General features: G+C 38.2%; 1 protein-coding gene across 14 annotated transcripts in view; it reads right to left on the reverse strand.

The window, feature by feature from the left end:
- BPTF (bromodomain PHD finger transcription factor) overlaps positions 1-22,963 on the reverse strand; it is a 133,372-nt gene that overhangs the window by 65,760 nt on the left and 44,649 nt on the right. For 11 of the 14 annotated variants that reach the window (XM_018065370.1, XM_018065377.1, XM_018065375.1 and 8 more), the window contains exons 3-5: positions 11,557-11,780; positions 5,707-5,916; positions 4,962-5,150 (exon numbers count right to left, since the gene is read on the reverse strand). In XM_018065370.1, coding sequence (XP_017920859.1) covers positions 4,962-5,150; positions 5,707-5,916; positions 11,557-11,780 — 623 coding nt within the window. The remainder of the gene's footprint in view (positions 1-4,961; positions 5,151-5,706; positions 5,917-11,556; positions 11,781-22,963) is intronic. The other 3 variants (XM_018065376.1, XM_018065372.1, XM_018065368.1) reach the window with 1 other exon arrangement.

A 22,963-nucleotide genomic window follows, 5' to 3' on the forward strand; every position in this document is an offset into this window, starting at 1 on the left:
ACAGATATTGTTACACACAGCTGGACTTTGGAATCATGTAAATGTTTTGTATTTAGTTAGAAATGCAACCCCTAAAAAGTGAAAACCAATGGAAACAAAAAAAGTCTAACTGTGCATCAAGTTGTTGGCATGACTGCACAGAGAAAAAAATTATTTCAAGTGACTTTGGAACACAGAATTTTGACTAAATAGTCTTACTGGAAATATGGTACAAAGATGAAAAGCTGAAAAAAACCTTAAATGCCATTAGGAAATCTTACTGTGAGCAATAACACTGGTATTATGAAATTCTATGCTGTTTAAAACATTTCTTTGTATTACTGTTATTAATGCATATCAGTATATTGATAAGTATAATGTAATAATAATGTATAATTATTAATTAACATCTGTATCAAGATAAAGCAAATATATAATTAAGCTACTGTTGTTAGGAACTAAGCCATTCAGTATAATGAAAAAGATACAAGTGTTTAAAAACGGAAAAAAAAACCCTATACAATCCTCAGTTTGAATTTGAAATGTCAACGTGAATTGGTCTTTTTCTTTTCTGAAATATGTATTTCCTAACACTAACCACAAAAAAAATCCTACAGACAGTATACTTCATAAAAGAATAGGCAATCAATCCTATCCCCAGGTATTTCGATCCTGCAAAAACTGAGCTCAGAATTTATCTGTTTAAACTTTCAAGGTGCTAATGAGCTGAGGACTCCTGTGACTCATTAACACACAGCGTTTTTGTTAACTTGTCCCAAATTAATTTGCCTTACGTTCTCCTCCATTTCAGTTTAGAATTCTGAATTTGTTTTTCAATTATTCTAGAACTCTTGACCTCTTTACTTCATTAGCCTATACGATTAAAGAAACCTCAAGCATTTGCTTTAAAACACCACAAAGGTTTCAGTTCAGTTCAGTTCAGTTCAGTCGCTCAGTAGTGTCAGACTCTGTGACCCCATGAATCGCGGCACGCCAGGCCTCCCTGTCCATCACCATCTCCCGGAGTTCACTCAGACTCACGTCCATCAAGTCCGTGATGCCATCCAGCTGTCTCATCCTGGGTCGTCCCCTTCTCCTCCTGCCCCCAATCCCTCCCAGCATCAGGGTCTTTTTCAATGAGTCAGCTCTTACCTACAAATTGTCCCCACAGTTCAACTAGACTAGAAACTAAAACCAAACAAATTAAAAAAAATAAGAAACAAAAGAGTAACATTTTGCTGCAGAACCTCCAAAAGCTATTCTTAGTCAACTCAATGAGGTGAGCCGGTAATAAAGCAGTTCAGCATCCAGTATCAGCAGCCTCTTCCGTCCACTAGCTTCCTGATAATAGTATCAAAACCTAAAGCAAAGTACTATCTTTATCCCAAAAGTTAAGAAACAGATTAAATAAATATGTTCTTATCATTCAACTTCATAGATGTTAGTTTCAATATGTCTATGGAAACATTTTCAAAGCAGTTATAAATAGCTATGGATATAAAGCCAGTTTTATCTATTGTTACTATCTTCTTAGTCCCAGGCATTAAATCTAGAGGGGTAACTTAAATAAAAACAAATGCTGTCTGCATTATAGGTTTGAATACAAATTCTCTGTAGTACATTTGAGGTTAAGATGCTAGAATGACATGCCCCTCTCTTCTCTTATAAACTGAAAAAACTGACAATCTGGTACAAAAAGTTTCTAATCTAAAATCGAAAACAAAAGTATAACTCTGAAATTGAGCTTTTTGTTAACTACAAAGGAATTATGCTGAATAATAAACAGTATACTTGCTATAAGGCATCATTTTTGGCAACATAACCATTTTCATGAGTTGAAGTGAAATGTTTGGAGTAGAGATGCGGGGGCGGGGGCGGTGGCGGGAGGATCTGAGGAATAGATATTCAGAGATTAACTTTTTAAAGTGATGTCTACAAACCTCTCTCAAAATACAGCCCCGAACTCAAACTTCAGTCTCAGCTACATAAAGTCTTTCTAATCACTGAAAATACCCAACTTGAAGTCATGAAATCTGTCCATTTTTCTTATGTTTTCATTCCTTTAGATTTTTAGATCACAGATTTGTAATTCTTCCTTTGCATAATGTCATCTAGCATAAGACAATGACAGTGCTGTCTGACAAGACTTGACAAAATACAGCTTGAAATAAATAAATATACATATGCACATATGTATATATTTATGTGTATGTATGTATTTCTAAAGAAATTCTAAAGTAGATATATTTAAAAAGAGAGTTTAAATTCTCAGGTTATTTTTAAGTATCTTTCTATTCTAGAAAAGATATCCAATACAAATGCTAATCAAAAGAAAGCTACTGTATTTAGTAACATTATTAACAATAAAGGGTATTTCACAAAGACAAAGTTAATTCGACAATAAAAATTATGTGCACCTAATAACACAGGCTCAAACTATATAATGCAAAACTAAAAACATTTGAAAGATAAAAAGGCAACACATTAAAAAAAGTAACTTAAAAGTATCTTGCAGAGAGGGGGGGAAATAGCAAAAATATAGATATGAACAACATAATTGAAAACCCTGACCTAACTGTTCTGTATAGTACCCCAAAACTAAAAATATATATCTCAAGTATATATTGGAGGAGGAAATGGCAATCCACTCCAGCATTCTTGCCTGGAGAATTCCATGGACAGAGGAGCCTGGCGGGCTACAGTCCAGGGTGTTGCAAAGAGTTGGACACGACTGAGTGACTAACACTTGACTGAGTGATTAACACTTTCTTTCAAGTGTAAATGAGATAGCTTATCAATATTAACCAAACGTTGGGACCACAAAACAAGCCTCAACAAATCTTAAAGGACATAAATCATGCACAGAATGTTCTCTGACTCCAGTTTGTCAAACCAGAAATCAGTAACAAAAATATAACTAGCAAATCTCTAAATGTTTGGGTGCTAAACAACAGATTTCTAAATAAGCAATGGATTAAAAAATATATAACAGAAATCAGGAAGTATTTTAAACTGAATGATAAAGACAAAATAATATATTAAAGTTAGTGAGATGAAGCTACAGCAGTATACAGAGGGAAATGCATAGCCTTGATGACAAGCCATAGCAAAAAATAAAAACTGAAAGGTATGAAAGCATCCATTAAGTGAGAAGAAAAAAATTTAATAAAGTGTATGAGAAACTTGGGGGTGGACAGATGTTTATGCCACAGATTACAGTGATGGTTTCACAGGTACATCTTTATCTCCAAACTCATCAAGTTGTATACACTGAATATGTACAGCTTTCTGTGTGTCAATTACAACCAAATAGAGTGGTTAAGGGGGAAAAAAGGCAGGGAGGAATAACTCACAAGAATGAAAAGAAATTAAAAGGAATCCCAAAGTTATTTTTTTAAAAGACTCATAAAAATTATTAATAGTCTCATGAAATGATTTCTGGATTGAAAAAAGGGAATATCACTACAGATGCTATAGACACTTATAAACAGTTATCATGTCAGTAAAATTTAAAATTGAAATGAAATGGTATATTCTTAGAAAAATAAAACTTGAGAAAATTGACACAAGCAATCAACAGAAAACATGAATACTTCACTATCTGCCAAAGAAATGAAATCTACAACAACTTTCCCACAATGAAAACTCTAGGACCAAAAGACTTTAGCAAACATTTAAGGAATAAACAACATCCACCCACAGAAACTCCTGCAGACAAAAGGAAAAGTGGGAACTTGTAAAATAAAAATTCATTTTATAAGGGCAATGTAATCTAGGCATCAAATCCTGACATAGACATTATCAGAGGAGAACTACATGTCAATTTCATTCATGAAAGCTGATGCAAAAATTCTAAACAAAATATTAAAAATGGAATGCAACAATATTTAAGAACAAAAATACGTCATAACAAAGTTGTATTTATTCCAGGAATATGAGATTGGGTTAACATTATTTTTAAAAAATCAGTGTAGAAACTTTTGCTTCCAGTCAGGATAGAGAAGAGGGACTGAACCTAGCCCAGTCTATGCAACAACCACAGACAAAAAAAAGAAACCACTTAATAGAAAATGAACAAAAGAACTGATAGGCACTTCAAAACAGAAGGCATCCAAATGACACACACACAGAAGCATGTGTGTGCAGAGTCGCACACACACGCACACTACAGGTGTTCAACATCCTTAGTCACCAGGGAACTGCAAGTTCATCACAATAAGCTATCCCTACATTTCTCCCAGAAGGACTAAAAAATACTCTTTCAGGATTTCCATCACAGTATTAACTACAATTACTGACTTTCCATAGGATCACCACTGTTTTCTTGTTTTGCTTATCTAATTTTCTAAATTTGCCTTCTTAAAAAAATACATCAAGCTCCTATGATAAAATGTTTTCTTTTTTTAAAAAAGGCAAAAGGAAAGGCATATCAAACATTCTTGATGTGATATAACTTACTCTGAGTATTAATTTTAATTTTAAAAAGCTTAAATTATTACTGGTTAACTTACATTTTCATATCAAAATACATGACAATGGTTTTCTATTATAATATTATGGTTTGAAATGTTGTTAAAAAGAAACTTACATGACCACATGCAAACATAAAATTAATCTGTTAGTACATACACAACTGGAATGGTCAAATCATTCAACACTGAGCCATTAGCATGTGAGTAGTTAAAACCAAAATATCTGCCACTATGGTCTGGTGATAAATATACAAATAAGCCTATTAAACAAAAACAGCTAAATGAACTTTAAAAAAGCATGAAGATTATGATGAGTTTCAAGCACTAAATGCAGGAACATCTGTCAAACTCCAAATGTTAGGTGACAATTTAGCGGTCAGGGATGGCACTGATGTAAGCAAGCAGCATGAATGAACACATACTTTAAGGTTTTAGGTGACATTCAGCTTTCACTACTCAAGGGAAGGACTTCCCCCCATTACAGAGGCATTGATACACTGCCCTCTGTACCTGGCACGTCCTGGGGGAGCTCAGATGCCACCTTCTTCTCTGCCATGTTGCTGCTATCGTGGGTTTCTGAGACACACCCCATGGGACTCCTCCCTTCAGAGGGAACAGTCTCTTCGGAAGAAGCATTTGTTGTGTTGTCGCCAAGATTTGCTGACACAGAGTTACCTTTATCCCCAACTTCTGTTGGCTCTACAGTAAAATGCACAACAAAACTTTAACGATACCCTTTAAAATTGCTTGAGGACAAATGGCCACATTCAGTCATCCACCGAAAATGAATGAGCACCAAAAAACCTGGCTTCTATTCAATGGCCATTTTGAAGCAATTAGATTCTGGGATATTTTTGCAGCAGGTAATCCAAAGGGTATTTAAGAATATTTGGTATTATTAAGAATGTTTAAGTAGTCAACATAAAAATGAACATTTTTTATCACCCCAAAGTGTATATTCTGATGGAAAAACAGTGATTTTTCACCACCAAATCTCATAGGAAAATCGTACCTTATTAAGAAGTATAGAGATATGGATATAAAATCATAGCAAATCCACCAATACATAAAACTCATTACAATGATTACACATGTTATAAGGAGGAAGGATATACTAATCACTTTAGAAATGTAAAATTAAATAGTTGTTTGTAAATTTTTTTTTAAAAACCTCATTTTCATTTTGCAAGTAAAATTGGAGATTTCCTAAATAACACTGATGAAATATTTCTTTTTAACCAAGTAATGTCTTTACCCTCAGATCTTCCTTGCTCAGGATCGACGTCATCCGGTGTTTTGTCATCACTGTCTTTTTCAACAATCTGGTCTTCAAACTCCTCTCTGCTTTTCTCAGCATCTTTGGAGTTACTATTCTCAGTCTCATTCTTGTCCTTGTCTATTTCTTCTGGGCTTTTAACAATATCAATGTCTCCCTTTTTGGCTCTTATGGATTCCAAAATTTCTTCTATAATAAAACAAATAAAAAAATGTTGTTTCCATATTACCAAGTATAAGGTACTACACGTGTCACTTAAGAGTTTTCAACACAAGCTATTAAAAGATAAATTTGTTAAACGCATTAAGAACTCTGAAACAAGGATCCAGATTACCAGTAACAGTTTGATACTTAACAGAACTTGACCAATTTGGTTATCTTCACATCTAGAAAACAGTCTTTTAAAATTGAGATTGCTACAGATTACTGTAATATCCTCTGCCATATAAGAAAAACTATAAGCTGACACAGACCCACAGTCTGTGCAGTGTGGTTCGGTGACAAAAACCTAGTGACCCATGACCTAGCACAGATCTGACTTAACTGTGTGAGCCTGGGCAGGCTAGTTAACCTTCAGTCCTCCACTGTAAAATAAGAAAACAAAGGCCCATTAAACATCTCTCTCTGAAATCCCATAGCTTTCTGAAAATCACTAAAGCCTAATGGCTCTAACTTCCTTTCAACCTCGGTGCAGTGAGACCATAACATGGGTGCAGACGGCAAGGTATACCAACACAGATCCCTGGATACTGACATTCTTTACATCGGAATACAATAATATCGTTTTTTTTTTTAACTTTGTTGCTCAAACTGGTCCAGCTTTTGGCCACTGGGAGCTTTTCCCAGGGAGTCCTGTATCCTTTTAAACACACTTCCCCCTCCCTCCTTCCTTACTTTCCAACACTACAAGATGCTCCAGACTCATCTTGAGTTTTCTCTGCCCCAGCCCTAGAATATACCACCTCTCAAGGAATCTTGACTCTTTTTTTTTTTAATTGGAGAAAGAGGTTTAGAAGTCATGATCTAGGCACTAAGTGTACTTCTTACTAGTGGGGTGTCACTGCTCTCACCACCACAGACCCAGGGAATGTATATACGTATACTAACCCATGTATATATACACCTTTATTATTTCTGTATCTGTGTGTGTGTAGCGGGGAGTACGTGTGTGGTTCATTCAACCATGGCTCTGTTGTTTTTTTTTGTAAATTCACTGTCTGACAGAAGCTGCTTTCATTACAATATATCTGTTTATTTGGTTAACCCTATTATTCACAGTAAACCAGTTTCAGAATTGCTAAACTGTACTCCCAGGAGAAATAATGTTTGTGAACAAGAAGAAACATCTTTAATGCTAAAGCCATGCACCCATGGTACCTCTTTTGGGATTTTTAAATTTCCTGGTTTACATTTCCTTTCTTTAAATGTTCTCTACCTTCATTTTCATCAGTGTTTTCTAAATTGTAGGTTTCCTAGGATTAGAAAAACCTTGTAAAGTCATCACTGAAACACACTGACCTCTCTGCTTAAAAGATTATCTTTGAGATGGCTGGAGATAATTCCTTACTCTCTTTCACCTACTCCTAAATCCTGTAAGAATTCTAAGTCAGTGATTATCGAAACATCTAAGTCAGCTATAGGACAATTTCAAACAGAAGGAATTCTAATACGTGTATTTTCTGTCTTCACCATCACCCCAGGATCCTTTTTTTACATCATTTCTGTGTATCCTTTTACCTAGCTATACATCTACACCGCTTTCAGCTCCTATTAACCCTGATGCATTTACTCTTGCTACACACACTGAATCTATCAATGCAAGTATCTCAATCACTGTGAAAAGAACTTTTTATTCGGAAAAAAAGTTTATTCACCAACTACCTGCTTTTCTTAGAGCCATATTATTTCTTACTTTCAAATATAGCTCCATCCTGATCAAAGTGTTACACATTCAACCAACTTCCCTCTTGCCATATAATGAGGATAGAGTTTAAAAAAAAATACAAAACTATAAATTAGATCATCTAAATTAGGTAGAAAGCACAGGCAGGATGACCAAAGGTCTCTGATTTTCTATAAAGGTTCTAATTTTAAATGGTCTATTCTGTTATCTACTCTATCAAGTATACAAATAATTATCAGTCTATACGTCTATATTTTCAGCTCAAGACCTACAGTACTCAGAGACTTATGAGTAACATACAGTTCTCATAGCCTTATGAGAAACACACCAAAAAAGTGAGGAGGGGAAAAAAAAAAACATTAAGGAGGTGACAGAAGAAATAATTGGTCTAGGTTGTATCTGATCTGTAATAAATATGCATCTTCTATAAACATGTATAGTAGTCTATACTTTGCAGGAATATTTCAAAATTAAATAGAATCAACCTACCAAATATTAAAAATTATCTCCTCTCAGAAAAAAATTTATTCCAAAAATAAATTTCTTTCAAAACAAGCAGAATAAAGCATTACAAAACACAATCACCAAAAGGGTATATGATAAAACCAACTATTTACAGTTACAAATATATAATAAATTTTAGAATCTAGATGGTAGGCTTGTGGGTATTTACTGGATAATTCTTTTAACTCTCTGTATATTTGACAATTTCAAAAACATTAGGAAAAAAAAACTGAAAAAAATATTCAGGAAAAAAAAAAAAGAAAGAAAACCACCAAAAAACTGAATTAAACTCTCCTGAAGTGGACATATATGTATATAACAACCAGAGAGCTGAAAATGTGAAAGGATTTACGCTATTTGTGAGGTTAAAAAAGAAAAGTCATAAGGATAAGCTGGGATTCTGAGATCACTGATAAGATACTGTAAATTATTCTTGGCTATTTCAGGAGCCCAGTAGTCTGTCTTTTTTTAATCTCATAAAACCCCCAATTAAAGAACACCACTAGATATTATTTTAGGTATTTACCTGGACTGGATGCTCCTAAACTATCATAGCCAAGATTTTGGTTCCCAGAGAGAGCAAATAAAGATAATGGTGGCAGACCGGTGTCTTAATAGGAAATTCTTCTATCTGAATGTTTAATTCATTGCCAATACATTCCTTATAAAGTTGCTGAGAGGATTAAAGGCTTGTGTAACATCTAGATGAACACCTGGCCCACAGTAGGTGCTCAAAAATGTTAGTTTCCCTTCTCTTCCCCATCAAGTTTCAATCCTTGTGAATCCCTCCACCTTTAGTACCAGGTTGGTTGTACCTTAGCAAAAAAAAGGGGAAGGGGGAGAAAAAAAGAGAAGAAAAATGTCACTTGTTGTCTAGATCTCACCATTAAATTCAAGGTGCACGTTACCTTATTTAAATTAACTTCAGTTGTACTAAGAGGGTAGCTGTCCACAAGCTGTGGCCACATATCTCTAAGAATATACTGTGCCCTAATGCTCAAAGCTCTGATTATTACAAAAGATTTAACTAATTTTTAAAAGTACATCACAGGCTGAATTACATGAACTATAACATGCTTATTGTAGGAAATTTGAAAAATATAAAATGGAAAGTAACTATAATCCTACAATGCTAATTATTTTTTAGTGATAAAAGCTGATTATTCACCCAGTTGATTATTCAGAGGAAGAGAATTTAAGTGCCTCAATGACCCAGGTACTGTTTTGGCGTGGTACCTTATGTATTTTCCAATGTACAGTGCTCCATCCCACGGTAATTCAAATGAAATTATCCAATTCCTCCCCAAGTTCATTTCCAGTTTGACATTCCCCCCAATCAGACCACTAAACATTTTAATTATCCATTTCTATATTGGCTTTGTTCTTTACTTAAGATGATGAAGTGTTACTCGCTCACTCGCTCAGTCGTGGCCGACTCTTTGCGACCCCGTGGACTGTAGCTGCCAGGCTCCTCTGTCCATGGAATTCTCCAGGCAAGAATACTGGAGTGGGTAGCTACTCCCTTCTCCAGGGGATTCTTCCCGACCCAGGGATTGAACCTGGGTCTCCTGCACTGCAGGAGTATTCTTCACCAACTGAGCCACCAGGAAAGCCCATGATTAAGATGATACTACTATATACGTAATTTTGTACACAGACAACTTCACTCTAGAAAATATTTCTAATTCAATACCTGGTAAAAACACATTTCACATTGTTTTTTAGGGGACAGCATGGCTCATTATTACTATACTAAAAGCTCAGACTGCAAGAGAGTAAAAAGGGATTTGTCAATTGCAATGCTGGGATCCATAAAAGGAAATTAAGAAGGGAAGTAATCCTCTTAATTATATTAGTACAATTATCAACCTCCCCAAAGAATTCTGATGAGTAAAACTTATCTGATGGAAAAAAATACACATTAAAAAAACCCAGATCTAGTGATAAAAGATACTTTCAACTACCAGATATGAATAAATATAACTCTTGTTAACTAAATCTACTAGTTTTTGAAGAAGTACAGGGAAGTCCCTGTACTATTTACTTTTTTAAAATGTCATATACATTCATTATTTGTTACAAAGCAGGGAATAAAAATAAAAACACTGAGCAGCAAAATAAATAAGGTAGTAATCAAAATATAACCCAAAGTGTAAAATATATATCCATGAGTCCTGATATACATGACTGAATAAATAAAGAATACACACATCTGTGCAGGAATCCAAACAACGTAAGATCAATGCTCCCTCAAGGAGGTGGACTGTGACTCCCGATGGCCTAAGTGGGCTGTGCACAGTGACTCTCTCCCCAGACCACAGTATGGGTGGGAGGAGTAATTTTACAAGAAAGAAACCAGACAAACACTGCCTCCATCAGATGACCCAAGTTAACATCACTGGTGATAAATCACGCTGGCCGCAGGTACTCTGGATAAGATGACGAGGAGGGCACTTCACCTTTGTGGCCTTCCTCCCCAAAATACACAGCACAAAGCTAACTCTGAGAAGAACACAAGACAAATCCATGTTGAGGGCATTCTTTTAAGTTCCTGGCCAGCAATCCTCAAAACCTGTCAAGGTCGTCAATAATAAGGGAAATCTGAAAACCTGTGACATCCAAGAGAGACAGGATGACTAAACATAGTGTGGTGTCCCAGAAGGGATCATGAGACAGAAAAAGGGCATTAGATAAGGACTGAGGAAATCTGAATAAAGTATAGACATAAGTTATTAAATACATCAACACTGGTTCATCAGTGATGACAAACACACCACACTAATATGAAAGTCACTCAGTTGTGTCCAACTCTTTGCGACCCCATGGACTAGCCGGTCCGTAGAATTCTCCAGGCCAGAATACTGGAGTGGGTAGCCTTTCCCTTCTCCAGGGGATCTTCCCAACCCAGGGACCCAACCCAGGTCTTCTGCATTGCAGGCAGATTCTTTACCAGCTGAGCCAGGATGTAACGCTGATAATAAGGGAAGCCTACCGCACGGCATGCGAAAAACCCTCCGTGCTACCTTAGCAACTTTTCTGTAACTCTAAAATTATTCTAAAATTGAAAGTTAAAAAAAAAAAAAAGGCAGAGAGTAAATTTTAAAGGAATACCATTTCTCATAATTAAAAACAGGACTCCCTAAAAGGTTTATTAATAAAATTTATGAATTAAAAAACAAATATAATTTGTAGAATATCAGTAACGAGTAAGACAAGGTACCAAACACTAAAATGTACAGGGTCTCTAATTTAAATTAGGATGAACAAGGTTCTATTGGGAAAATATTATAAAGAATTAAAGTAAAATATCCATACTTGAAAATTTTAATACATTCTTAAATTTTGTAGTGATTTCACACCAAGAGTTTATCTCAAAAAGTGAAATCTAACAAAAAGTAAAATGAGAAGAATTTCCCACTCACCATTAGCTGCCGCCAGGAAGGATTTGTTACTGCCCCGAGCTTTATTGGTCAGGTCTTCAGTTATGTCCATGTGCCGGTGGATTTCTTCACGCATTTCTTCTAGAATTTTGCAGAGTTCTGCCTCCCAGTAATCTTTGTCTAGACAGTCAATTAACTCTGCCAGTTGGACCTTCGTGCTGTAGTACCAGATTTTCTTTTCATCTTCATTTTCTGTGTCTTCTTCTCTGTTTAAGAAAAAGCACAAACACACTTTATATGTTGGACATAATGGCACTTATCTGACAATTTTATCTATCCAGTGAAAGTTAAAATACATAACACAAAGACTGCACACTAAAATTCAATATATTAACACTTATTCACAAGAGATCGTCAAGTTTCATTCAAATTCAAGGTACTCATTTTACTTGAACTTCTATTTTGATTTCCTAGCCCAACATAGACATCATATTAAAAAGCAGAGACATTACTTTGCCAACAAAGGTCCATTTAGTCAAAGCTGTGGTTTTTCCAGTAGTCATGTATGGATGTGAGAGTTGGACTATAAAGAAAGCTGAGCGTCGAAGAATTGATGCTTTTGAACTGTGGTGTCGGAGAACTCTCTTGAGAGTCCCTTGGACTGCAAGGAGATCCAACCAGTCCATCCTAAAGGAAATCAGTCCTGAATATTCATTGGTAGGACTGATGCTGAAGCTGAAGCTCCAATACTTTGGCCACCTGATGTGAAGAACTGACTCATTTGAAAAGACCCTGATGCTGGGAGGGATTGGGGGCAGGAGAAGGAGACGACAGAGGATGAGATGGTTGGATGGCATCACCAACTCAATGGACATGAGTTTGAGTAAATTCTGGAGTTGGCGATGGACAGGGAGTTCCATGGGGTCACAAAGAGTTGGACATGATTGAGCGACTGAACTGAACCTAGCCCGCAACAGCTTAGGATAAAATATAATAAATGTAGATAAATGTAGCTTGTAGTAATGGGAAGAGAAGAATTAGTACAGCAACAAAGAAAGATTTCTAAGAACATGACACTCAGAAATAGGACCTTAAAACTCAGAGTGCGTGCGTGAGTACTCGGTGGAGGATGGTCTTGGTGACACCTCAATCAACATTAAGATAGTCACTGTAACAACAGCATGCACGGAACTTTAACCAGAAATATTTAAACTCTGTTCAGTACCTGACAGGTACAGAGCAGGATCATGTTATACTACAGTTTAGAAACATTTCCACCAAAATGGTGGAAATGCTTTGTTAAATCTTGGTCCTTGAATGAATCATCTCAATTGAGTGACAATATCTCACCACTCTTCTTGCCTGGGGACAATCAAAGCTCAGACTGGAAAAGAGCAGAGCAGCTTCCTGTGCTGCTTAAATCTCTCTAAAGATGCCGTTCACTTGTAATGGAGGCAGACACTTACACACGAACAGTCACTGATTAAAAACACAAGGCAAATTAATGTCTAGCGCCAGACTTTAAGAAACACATGTGACGGTAGTTCTCTCATTCAAAAGAACTCAGGATTCCATAGGCATGCATTAACATACAATACTTGTCTTTCTCTTTCTGACTTATTTACTCTGTATAATAGGCTCTAGGTTCATCCACCTCATTAGGACTGACTCAAATGTGTTCCTTTTTTATAGCTAAGCAGTATTCCATTGTATATATGTACCACAGTTTCTGTATCCGTTCACTGAGGGTGGGACCAATTGAGAGAACAGCATGGAAACACATAATTACCATATGCAAAACAGACAGCAAATGGGAATCTGCTGTGTCACACAGGGAGCTCAACTCAGTGCTGTGACAACCTAGAGGGGTGGGATGGAGAGGGAGATGGGAGAGGGGTTCAGGAGGGAGGGGACATATGTACACTTGTGACTGATTCATGTTGATGTACACAGAAACCAACACAATATTGTAAAGCAATCATGCTTCAATTAAAAAAAATTGTTTAATCTGGAATATGTGTGAAGTAGCTGACAAGAATAAGTCTAACTTTCCTACTTGCTCAAAGGCAAACTGATGGAGCTGAAAGAAGAGGACTTTAAGAAAGATCTGGCTTTAAATGGGCTCCGTTGCTTATGATATTTGCACGTGGACCAGACACAACCTCTCTGAGTGTCTGAGCCACTTTACTCACCTCACTGGCACATGGGGTAACATGACCTGTCTTGAGGGTCACTGTGAGATATGATAAAGCAAATAAAGGTATTCTCTTCCCTGGTGGCTCAGAGGTTAAGCGTCTGCCGGCAATGCGGGAGACCTGAGTTCGATCCCTGGGTCGGGAAGTTCCCCTGGAAAAGGAAATGGCAACCCACTCCAGTATTCTTGCCTGGAGAATCCCAAGGATGGAGCAGCCTGGTGGGCTGCAGTTCATGGGGTCGCAAAGAGTTAGGACACGACTGAGCAACTTCACTCACTCACTCAGTAAGGCATCTTGTTAGAGTTAAGTGTTATAGTGCCTGGAAACATCATTGACAAGTGAGAAGTGTTAGTGGCTCAGTTGTGTCCGACTCTTTGCAACCCCATGGACTGCAGACTGCCAGGCTCCTCCATCCATGGAATTTTCCAGGCAAGAATACTCGAGTGGATTGCCATTTCCTACTTCAGGGGATCTTCCCAACCCAGGAATCAAACCCAAGTCTCTTGTGTCTCCTGCACTGCAGACAGATTCTTTATTGTCTGAGCCATAAGGACCAATAAATAGAAAATATTATTGTTACTAGTAAGGTAATAAATAAATTAAAATGTAGTAGAATTCCAGGAATGAGACATTCAATAATTTTGAAGAAAGATAGGATATATTAAATCATGGATAAATAAAAGGATATCAAACTTAACAAAAATTTTTAAGAAAAAAGGTTTAATAAAGGGTCCCTGTTATCTAGTTTTGCTTTTTCAAATAGGCATCTACCGACATACGATCTATCTCTCTGATAGAGGCTTTTCACAAAAATTTCTGAAAATCATTTTTTTAAGCTGCTCTGGATTTTACTTTACAATAGGTATTTTTACTGACTTCTTATGACTGAATGAAAACAATGGTCTATTGCAATTTAGAATGCTAAAGATGTCAAAATCCTCTAATCAAAAGATTAACAAGGAATGTCCTGGTGGTCCAGTCACTAGGACTCTGCTTCCACTGCCGAGGACCCAGGTTGAATCCCTGGTTGGGGAACTAAGTGTACACAAGCCATGGGACATAGCCAAAAATAAATAAATAAAAAGCTTTCCAAATGCAATACCATAACAAACACATTCTCAGGTGGCTGAGTGGTGAGAATTCACTTGCCAAAGCAGGAGACACAGGAGATGCAGGTTCAATCCCAGGGTCAGGAAGAGCCTGTGGAGTAGGAAATGGTTACCTGCTCCCGTATTTTTGTTTGGGAAATCCCACGGACAGAGGAGCCTAGTGGCTTACAGTCCATGGGGTTGCAGAGAGTCAGACACGAATGAGTGACTTAGCATGCACACACCAAATCAGAACGTACACAGTGAGCTTTGCCCAAGCACAAGAGTTACAGGACAACCTAATTATTTTCTAAGATATCAATCTTAAGGAATTTTCCTCTGTTATGAAGATTATCAAATTTTTTTCTTACCTGTTTGCTTTTTTCTCGATACAGAAATATCTACAAATTTCAATGGAACAAGAAAAATAGTCTACATAAAAACATTTTGGGGGTAGAAATACAATTTACAAGCATAAGAATGAGATGTTAAGAGAGCAAACTTAAGCAACTCACAAGCTACTCAAAGGGTCCCTATCAGATGACTAAATTAGCCCATGCTGGCATTTGCAGAATTTCTATCTTAACAGAGAACACTTAATTTTAATCTTAATTTTCATCTTAAGAGAGAATTCACAACTTCGTAACAGTGGCAGTCCATTCTAGATTGAAACTGCTCAATTAGAAAGTTTTTTCCCTTTTAAGAGAAGATACACATACCTAGTATTTCCATCAATCCATCCTGCTAGAATTCTCTGAAATGAATCTAACACCTCCTCCACACAGTCCTTCAATTCTTTCAGATCTATAATTTTACCACTTTTTCTTTTCTTTATCTTAAATGATAAAATACTTTATAATCATTTCTCACACAGCACGTTTTCCAGTTTTCACTACACTGATATTCTTCCCCTAAATGCACAGTTTGTCAATGTCCTGCTAAAAATAGCCCTATTTTTTATTCTGCTCATCAAAGATAATACTCAACACTATTTTTTTTTTCTTCTTGAGGCTGTAGGAGGATAAATTCATCAAAAGCATAAAGTAGTAAAACTGAGTGAACAATAATGGCAAATGCTCTCAAAGAAAAGCTGTTTTAATACTGATGTACTTGGGCACATTTATACAATTTAAATAACCAAGATTATTTCTTTAATTGTAAAGGTGACAACAGCTTTCCTGTAGGAATATACATCAATTTGTAGGTCTAGCTGTTTATGGGGTTATAATCTGTTTTCTACAGAAGCTCTGTCTCTGCAATGCACCCTCTGCACCCCCAAACTGGCCCGGCTTCTGTGAAATCACTGATCAGCTCCAGGAGCTCACAGGCTGGCGGGGGAGGACAGGCTGGGATGAAAATATTTGCCAAAAATGCAATTAAGCGCAAGTTTCCAGATTCTATGCCTATGCTTTAAAGTGTATTTGGCTTCTACTTAGGCAAGATAAGAGGTTAATGACTAACAGTTACATTTTGAGTTTCATTTCTAAACAAACCCACAGAAACTAAGAGTAAGGAACGCTAGTGTGGCAGGTTGACTAGTACCCCACAGAAATGCATGTCCACCTGAGACCACAGAATGCGACCTTATTTGGAAACACAGTCTTTGCACCTGTAATTATCTAGGGATCTTGAGATGAAATCATTCTGGATTTGGGTGAGCCCTAAGTCAAATGACTGCTATCCTTGAAAGAGAAGATTTGAAGAGACACATGGAGAAGGTGATGTGAAGATGGAGGCAGAAATCTGAGTGATGTGCCAGTCTGTAAGCCGGGAAATGCCAAGGACAGCCAGCAACCACCCAGAAGCCAGGAGAGAGGCGAAAGAAACAATCCTGTTGACATGGATTTCAAACTCTCAGCCCCAGAATCATGACAGAATAAATTCCTGTTGCTTTAAACAACTCAACTTATGGCAATTTTTAATGGCAGCCCTAGGGAACCAAAACAGATTTGGATACTGGGAAATGAACGTGCTGTTGTAAGAAATACCTGAAAACATGGAAGCAGCTTAGGAACCGCGTAATGGGAAAAGGCTGGAAGAACCTTGGGCCACCTGACAGAAAAGGCCTATCCTGAATACACAGAGGTTGGCAGAAACAGGAATTGTGCTACTATAAGCCAAGGAACACCTCAGGTACCAGAAGACGGAAAAGGCAAACAAAGAATTCCTTCCTAGCGCCTCTGGAGGGAGCACAGCCCCACAGACACCTTGATTTTAGACTTCTAGCCTCCACAACTATTAAAATGTGAATTTCTCATTATACTTTGTTACAGCAGCCACAGGAAACTAATGCAGCTCAAGATTCAGAGACCAAAGGCAGCCCAAGCAGGTTAAGAGCACACATGCTGGGTTAGAATGCCTGGGACTGAATTCTCATTCTGCCATTTGCTAGTAGTATCATACCGGATAAATTATTTAAACTTGCGATGCCTCAACTTCTCCATCTGTAAAATGGGAGTGACAGTATTTATATATCAAAATGCTGCTGTGAGGACTAAACAAATTAAAACTGTAAAGTGCTTCAAACACTGACAGCATTTAGTAGGTGCAGTATGCACGGTCGCTACTATTTTGCTCATCTTATGAAGTATACGATACCTACCTTAAAACAAATAATTAAAGTAGAGAGTGTGTGTGTGTGTGTGTGTGTGTGTGTGTGTGTGTTTAAGTTGTCTCAGGGTGCAAGTGGGAGAGAATTTCAGGGGGGAAAGCTCTAGGAAATGGCATATATAGGCTGTAGTTGAAAGGCTTTGAGTATTTTGGTTTGCCTGGGTGCTTTTTATTATTTTGTTCTGGGTGGTGGAAAGCAAGAGAATAGGGCTTCCCTGGTGGCTCATTGGTAAAGAATCTCTCTGCAATGTAGGAGGTGCAGGTTCAATCCCTGGGTCAGGAAGATCCCCTAGAGAAGGAAATGGGAACCCACTCCAGGATTCTTGCCTGGAGAATTCCATGAACAGAGGAGCCTGGCGGGAAGCAGCCCATGGGGTCGCAAAAGAGTCAGACAGGACTTAGTGACTGAACAACAACAAAGTTAGGGAATATACAAAACTAGAGCTCTGCGAACTTTCTGTTACGGGCAAAGGAAAGCATGTAATTGAGAAGTTGTTCAACTTGGGGGTAAAGGAGACCTGACCAGAGAGGCTGTTTTAAAAACAGTCCAACTATGGGACAGAAAACACACTGGGGAATGGGGAGTCACACACAGACCGGTCTGGAGACAACTCAACCAATATAATTGAGATGATGTTGACCCTGAGCATGGAGAAAAAGAGATTCAATACTGAAGAGATAATTACAAGGTATAAAAAAACAACACAGGACAGGAAACCATTTCCAGGTTTCTAGCTTGAGCAGCAAGCAGGATGGTAATCCCATCACTAAGATGGTAACACTGAGTGAAAGGCAGGTAATGGGGGCAAGTGGGGCATTCGGTTTCAGATATGTTGCATCTGAGGCGCCTGCTATGTGGACTTGTCCAGGAGGCTGATGGATACACAGAACTGGACATGGGCAGAAGGGTTACACGTGTTAGGTCTGATGGCAACTGAGTCAGCCAGTAAACAGGCAGCTTATGGCTGGAATGGGGAGGTACAGGTAGAAAGCTGTACAGGTTAAAAAGGATAAATCAGTTCTGGAAAGTGAAAAAATGCAAAGCTTTAAAATGCTATGTTCAAGGTAATTTTATCCAGACCAGAGAGTGGATATCCAGACAGGAAAAGGTGCTAATCTAATCTGGTACATCCTATTTTATTAAAAGCCCCAATTTCAGAGCAAAGGATTGATAGAATGAAAGCAATATTTAAGAAAGATTGGCCCTCATATATCAGACTGGAACTAATCTCTAAATTGTTTGCTCAATATCCTAGTTCTTCAGGTAGACTATAAACTCATGTGTAAGAACTTTTATTCACTAACCTATCCAAATAACATTTTAAATGACTATTAAATAAAAGCAATAATAGGAAAACTTTAATGTCTATAAAATATTAGCATTACAATGAAAAAGTGTTCACTGGAACTTCCTTGGTGGTCCAGAGGTTAAGACTGTGCTTCCACTGCAGGGGGCAAGGGGTTCACTTCCGAGTGGGAAAACTGAGATCCCGTCAGCCTCAGGCAAAAAAAAAAAACAAAAAAGTGATTACTGCCCCAGACTTTGTTTCAGACATAACCCCTTGGACAACAGGTCCACTGATTCATCATTTTAAGCTTCTGGACTTTCCCGGAAAGCATACACCAAATCTCTATATAACCTGAGCAATTTACATTGTTTCAAAACTTTTCATCAGGAGTCCACATATAATCTACCACAAGGGGGCGCTTAAATGGAAATTGTTTTGATCTAACTTTGAAAAAGATCTAAAATCTTTCCCATTTACTCAAATTATTGACAAGGAATGATTCATTAACAATGATATTGAAATCTTCGTATCAGACTTTACAAAGAAAATAGTCAAAATGTTGCAACACATGAAAAAAGATACTATCCTAATTCATCTGAAATCTTCCATTAAATTTTGTGTACTTTTTATTATCATTAAGAAAGGAAATTTGGGGACTTCCCTGGTGGTCCAGTGGCTAAGACTCAGAGCTCCCAACCCAGAGGGGCCTGGGTTCAATCCCTGGTCAGGAAACTAGATCCTACATGCTGTGACTAAGACCTGGCACAGTCAAATAAATAAATATTTAAAAAAAAAAAAAAGAAAGGAAATTTGAGGGACTATGATTGAAGCTTTTAAAGCAAGTAAATGTAAGTGAATCGTTTCAATGCCAAATATGTAATTTATTATTAAATAATAATAACAAATTATTATTATTACGTGTTACACTGGGACTTCCCTGGTGGTCAGGCAGTTAAGAACCTGCCTTCCAGTGCAGGGGATGAGGGTCTGATCGCTCTTCAGGGAACTAGATCCCACATGCTGCAGGGCAACTAAGCCCCAAAGCTAGAGAGAAAGCCTCATGCCGCAAGATAAAGGGCCTGTGTGCCACAACTAAGACCCCGTGCAGCCAAACATACATGTAAAGGGATTTTACTGTCCAATTTAGAAAAGCAGATTATTTCATCTCATTGATGTTTCACAAATCCACCCACAGGAACCTTCTTGAGTCCTTTGACTCCTGTAATTTCAAAGGTTTGCACTTTATTTAACCACATTCAATGAGTCTTCTCTTCTTGTCTAAGTGTTGCTTTACATAAAATGCTGATTTATCAAGAAACAACTTTTTTGGAACACCACTTATTTAGTCATATTTTCTAAAAATGCCTTTGTTTCAAATTTATAAGATCTCAGAAAAATCCAGTCTCAACAGAGCCAAAATCATTATGCTATTTTTCTTTAAGCACCGCTTTTAACAACTAAAACAATGCAGGTTGCAGACTTCTCAAGACGAGGGCTTAGCAACCAGACCACAGTATAAAATTAGTTCTTGAAAATATTCTTGGGAGTTCCCTGGCGGTCCAGTGGTTAGGGTTCTCACTGCCATAGCCCAGATTCAATCCCTGGTCAGGGAATTAAGATCCTGCAAACCACATGGTATGGCCAAGAAAAAAGAAACAAGAAAAAAGAAGATTCTTAAAAATAGGTCCTGGAAAAAAAAATTTTTTTTTTAGGTTCTACTTCCTAATAGCCAGAGTCTTGGGCAAGTCCAAGAGCAACTTATTTAACTTCTCTTGAGTTTGAGTTTTTCATCTATGAAATGCAGACAAGAACAGTACCTACGGGTTGCTGTGAGGATTAATTTTAAAAATGTATTTGTAAAATGCTTATTAGAAAACCGAACGCACACATTTTTCTAAGTGGAAGAACTGAGAAGGAAAACATCATTATACAGTCCTTTTTATATGAAACGCTTAGAAAAGGCGGATTTATACAAGCAGCAGAGGAGTGATTTTCTAAGGCTGAGGATAGGCGTGAGATTAACTGCAGACAGATATGAGAAAATTCTCATTCAGGATGACTGAAACGTAGAGTGACCAACCACGTGGATTTGTCTCAGAAGGAAATGTTTCCTGGGATGTGTGGCTTTCAGTGTTAATTTACTAAAATTACTGAATCGTACACCTATAACAACAGAATTTTATAATACATAAATTAATGAACAGCCCAGGGAACCCGCTGCTGGTCCAATGGTTAGGATTCTGAGCTTCTACTGTAAGGCGCAAGGGTTCCCCCAGGTCAGAAAACTAAAATCCCACATGCCACGTGGTGTGACGAAAACAAAACGAGGGCAGGACAGGGAAGATGACAGAAGAACCGGAGAAGAGGAGCACAGAGTGAGCATCCCTTGCTTCCTGATTTGTTCACAGCAATCCTGAGGACTCCGAGCCCTTATGGGAAGGCACAGGAGGCTGAGGGAATGGGGCCTGTTAACTGCTGAGCTGCCTGCTGTCTAGAGGGTATAAGCACCAGGCTCCCTGAAAGGCAGTCACTGACTCTTCATTTAGAATGCAAGACTGCATCACACTTCACACCAAAATGTGGTTCCAGTCACCTCTCCATCTGTAATGACCGCGCCGACACAAGCTCCCATGCTACCATTCCCATAGCACAACGTGCCAAAGACGGAACAATAAACACCACAACCAGGTATGTGGGAGGTACGGGGGCAGAAAAAGAAAATTATATAAACATTCTAAATAACTGATGGAACCCAAAACACAAAATAACATTTAAAAACATAATATGCTGTTTCTCACATCAGTGTCTGGATTAAGGAACAGACTGAATCCGCACGTCTCATTCATGCTCTCTTGAAACCCTCTTGCTGTGTGCTGTGCTGAGCCGCTCAGTCGTGTCTCTGACCCCATGGACTGTAGCCCACCAGGCACCTTGGTCCATGGGATTCTCCAGGGAAGAACGCTGGAGGGGGCTGCCATGCCGTCCTCCAAGGGATCTTCCCAACCTAGGGGCTGAACCCAGGTCTCCTGCATTGCAGGCAGATTCTTACCATCTGAGCCACCAGGGAAGCCCCTGGAAACCCCCTTAAAACTGCTGAAGAAATATCTTTAAAGACGTAAACTTACAGTACTTCCCTGGTGGCTCAGTGTGAAGAACTGGCTTGCTAGTGTAGGAGACACAGGTTCGATCCCTGGTCCGGGAGGATCTTACACGCCTCAAAGGAACTAAATGCATGGGCCACGATGACTGAGCCTGTGATCTAGAGCCTGGGAACAGCAACTACTGAAGCCTGTGCACCTAAGGGCCCATGCTCCACAGCAAGAGAAGGCACTGCAGTGAGAGGCCCACACACGGCAACCAGAGAGTAACCCCTGCTCGCGGCGGCTCGAGAAAAGCCCGCGCGCCAACAAAGACCCAGCACAGCCAAATAAACAAGTAAAATTATAAAGTATGCTTGCATTTTTAAAAAACGATCTAAACATAAAAGAATAAAGAAACTAGATAATCGTAATTCAAAAAGATACATGCGCCCTCGTGTTCACCGCAGCACCTAACTGCCAGGACGAAAGAAGTGATCTAGATGCCCGTTCACAGGAGACTGGGTGGAGACGATACAGCACGCACGTACGATGGAGTATTACTCAGCCATAGAAAGAGATGAAGTAAGGACCCCCCTGGTGGTCCAGTGGTTAAGAATCTCTCTTGCAATGCAGAGGACATGTGTTCAGTCCCCGGTCAGGGAACTAAAATTCCACATGCCTCAGAGCTACTGAGCCTATGGGCCACAACAAAAGATCCCACGTGATGTAATGAAGATCCCAACTGCTGCAACTAAGACCTGACACAACCAAATAAACAAACATCTTTCCCATAAAAAGAACGAAATATGCCATTTCACAGCAACACGGATGGAACTAGAGACTCTTAAACTAAGTGAAGTAAGTCAGAGAGAGAATAACAAATACCTTAGGATATCGCTTACATATGGAATCTAAATAAAGGGTACAAATGAACTGGTCTATGAAACAGCAACAGCATTACAGATGGAGAAAACAAATGCATGGTTAGCAGTGGGTAACTGTGAGGAGGGATAAACTGGGAGACTGGGACTGACATGTATCCACTACTACATACACAGCAGATAACTAGTAAGGGCCTGCGGTATAGCACAGGGAACTCTACTCAATGCTCTGCAATGGCATATATGGGAAAAGAATTTTTAAAAAAGTAGGTATCTGTATGCGTACACCTGAAACTAACATAAAAT

Source organism: Capra hircus, chromosome 19 (assembly GCF_001704415.2).
Source record: "Capra hircus breed San Clemente chromosome 19, ASM170441v1, whole genome shotgun sequence".
Lineage (NCBI taxonomy): Eukaryota > Metazoa > Chordata > Mammalia > Artiodactyla > Bovidae > Capra > Capra hircus.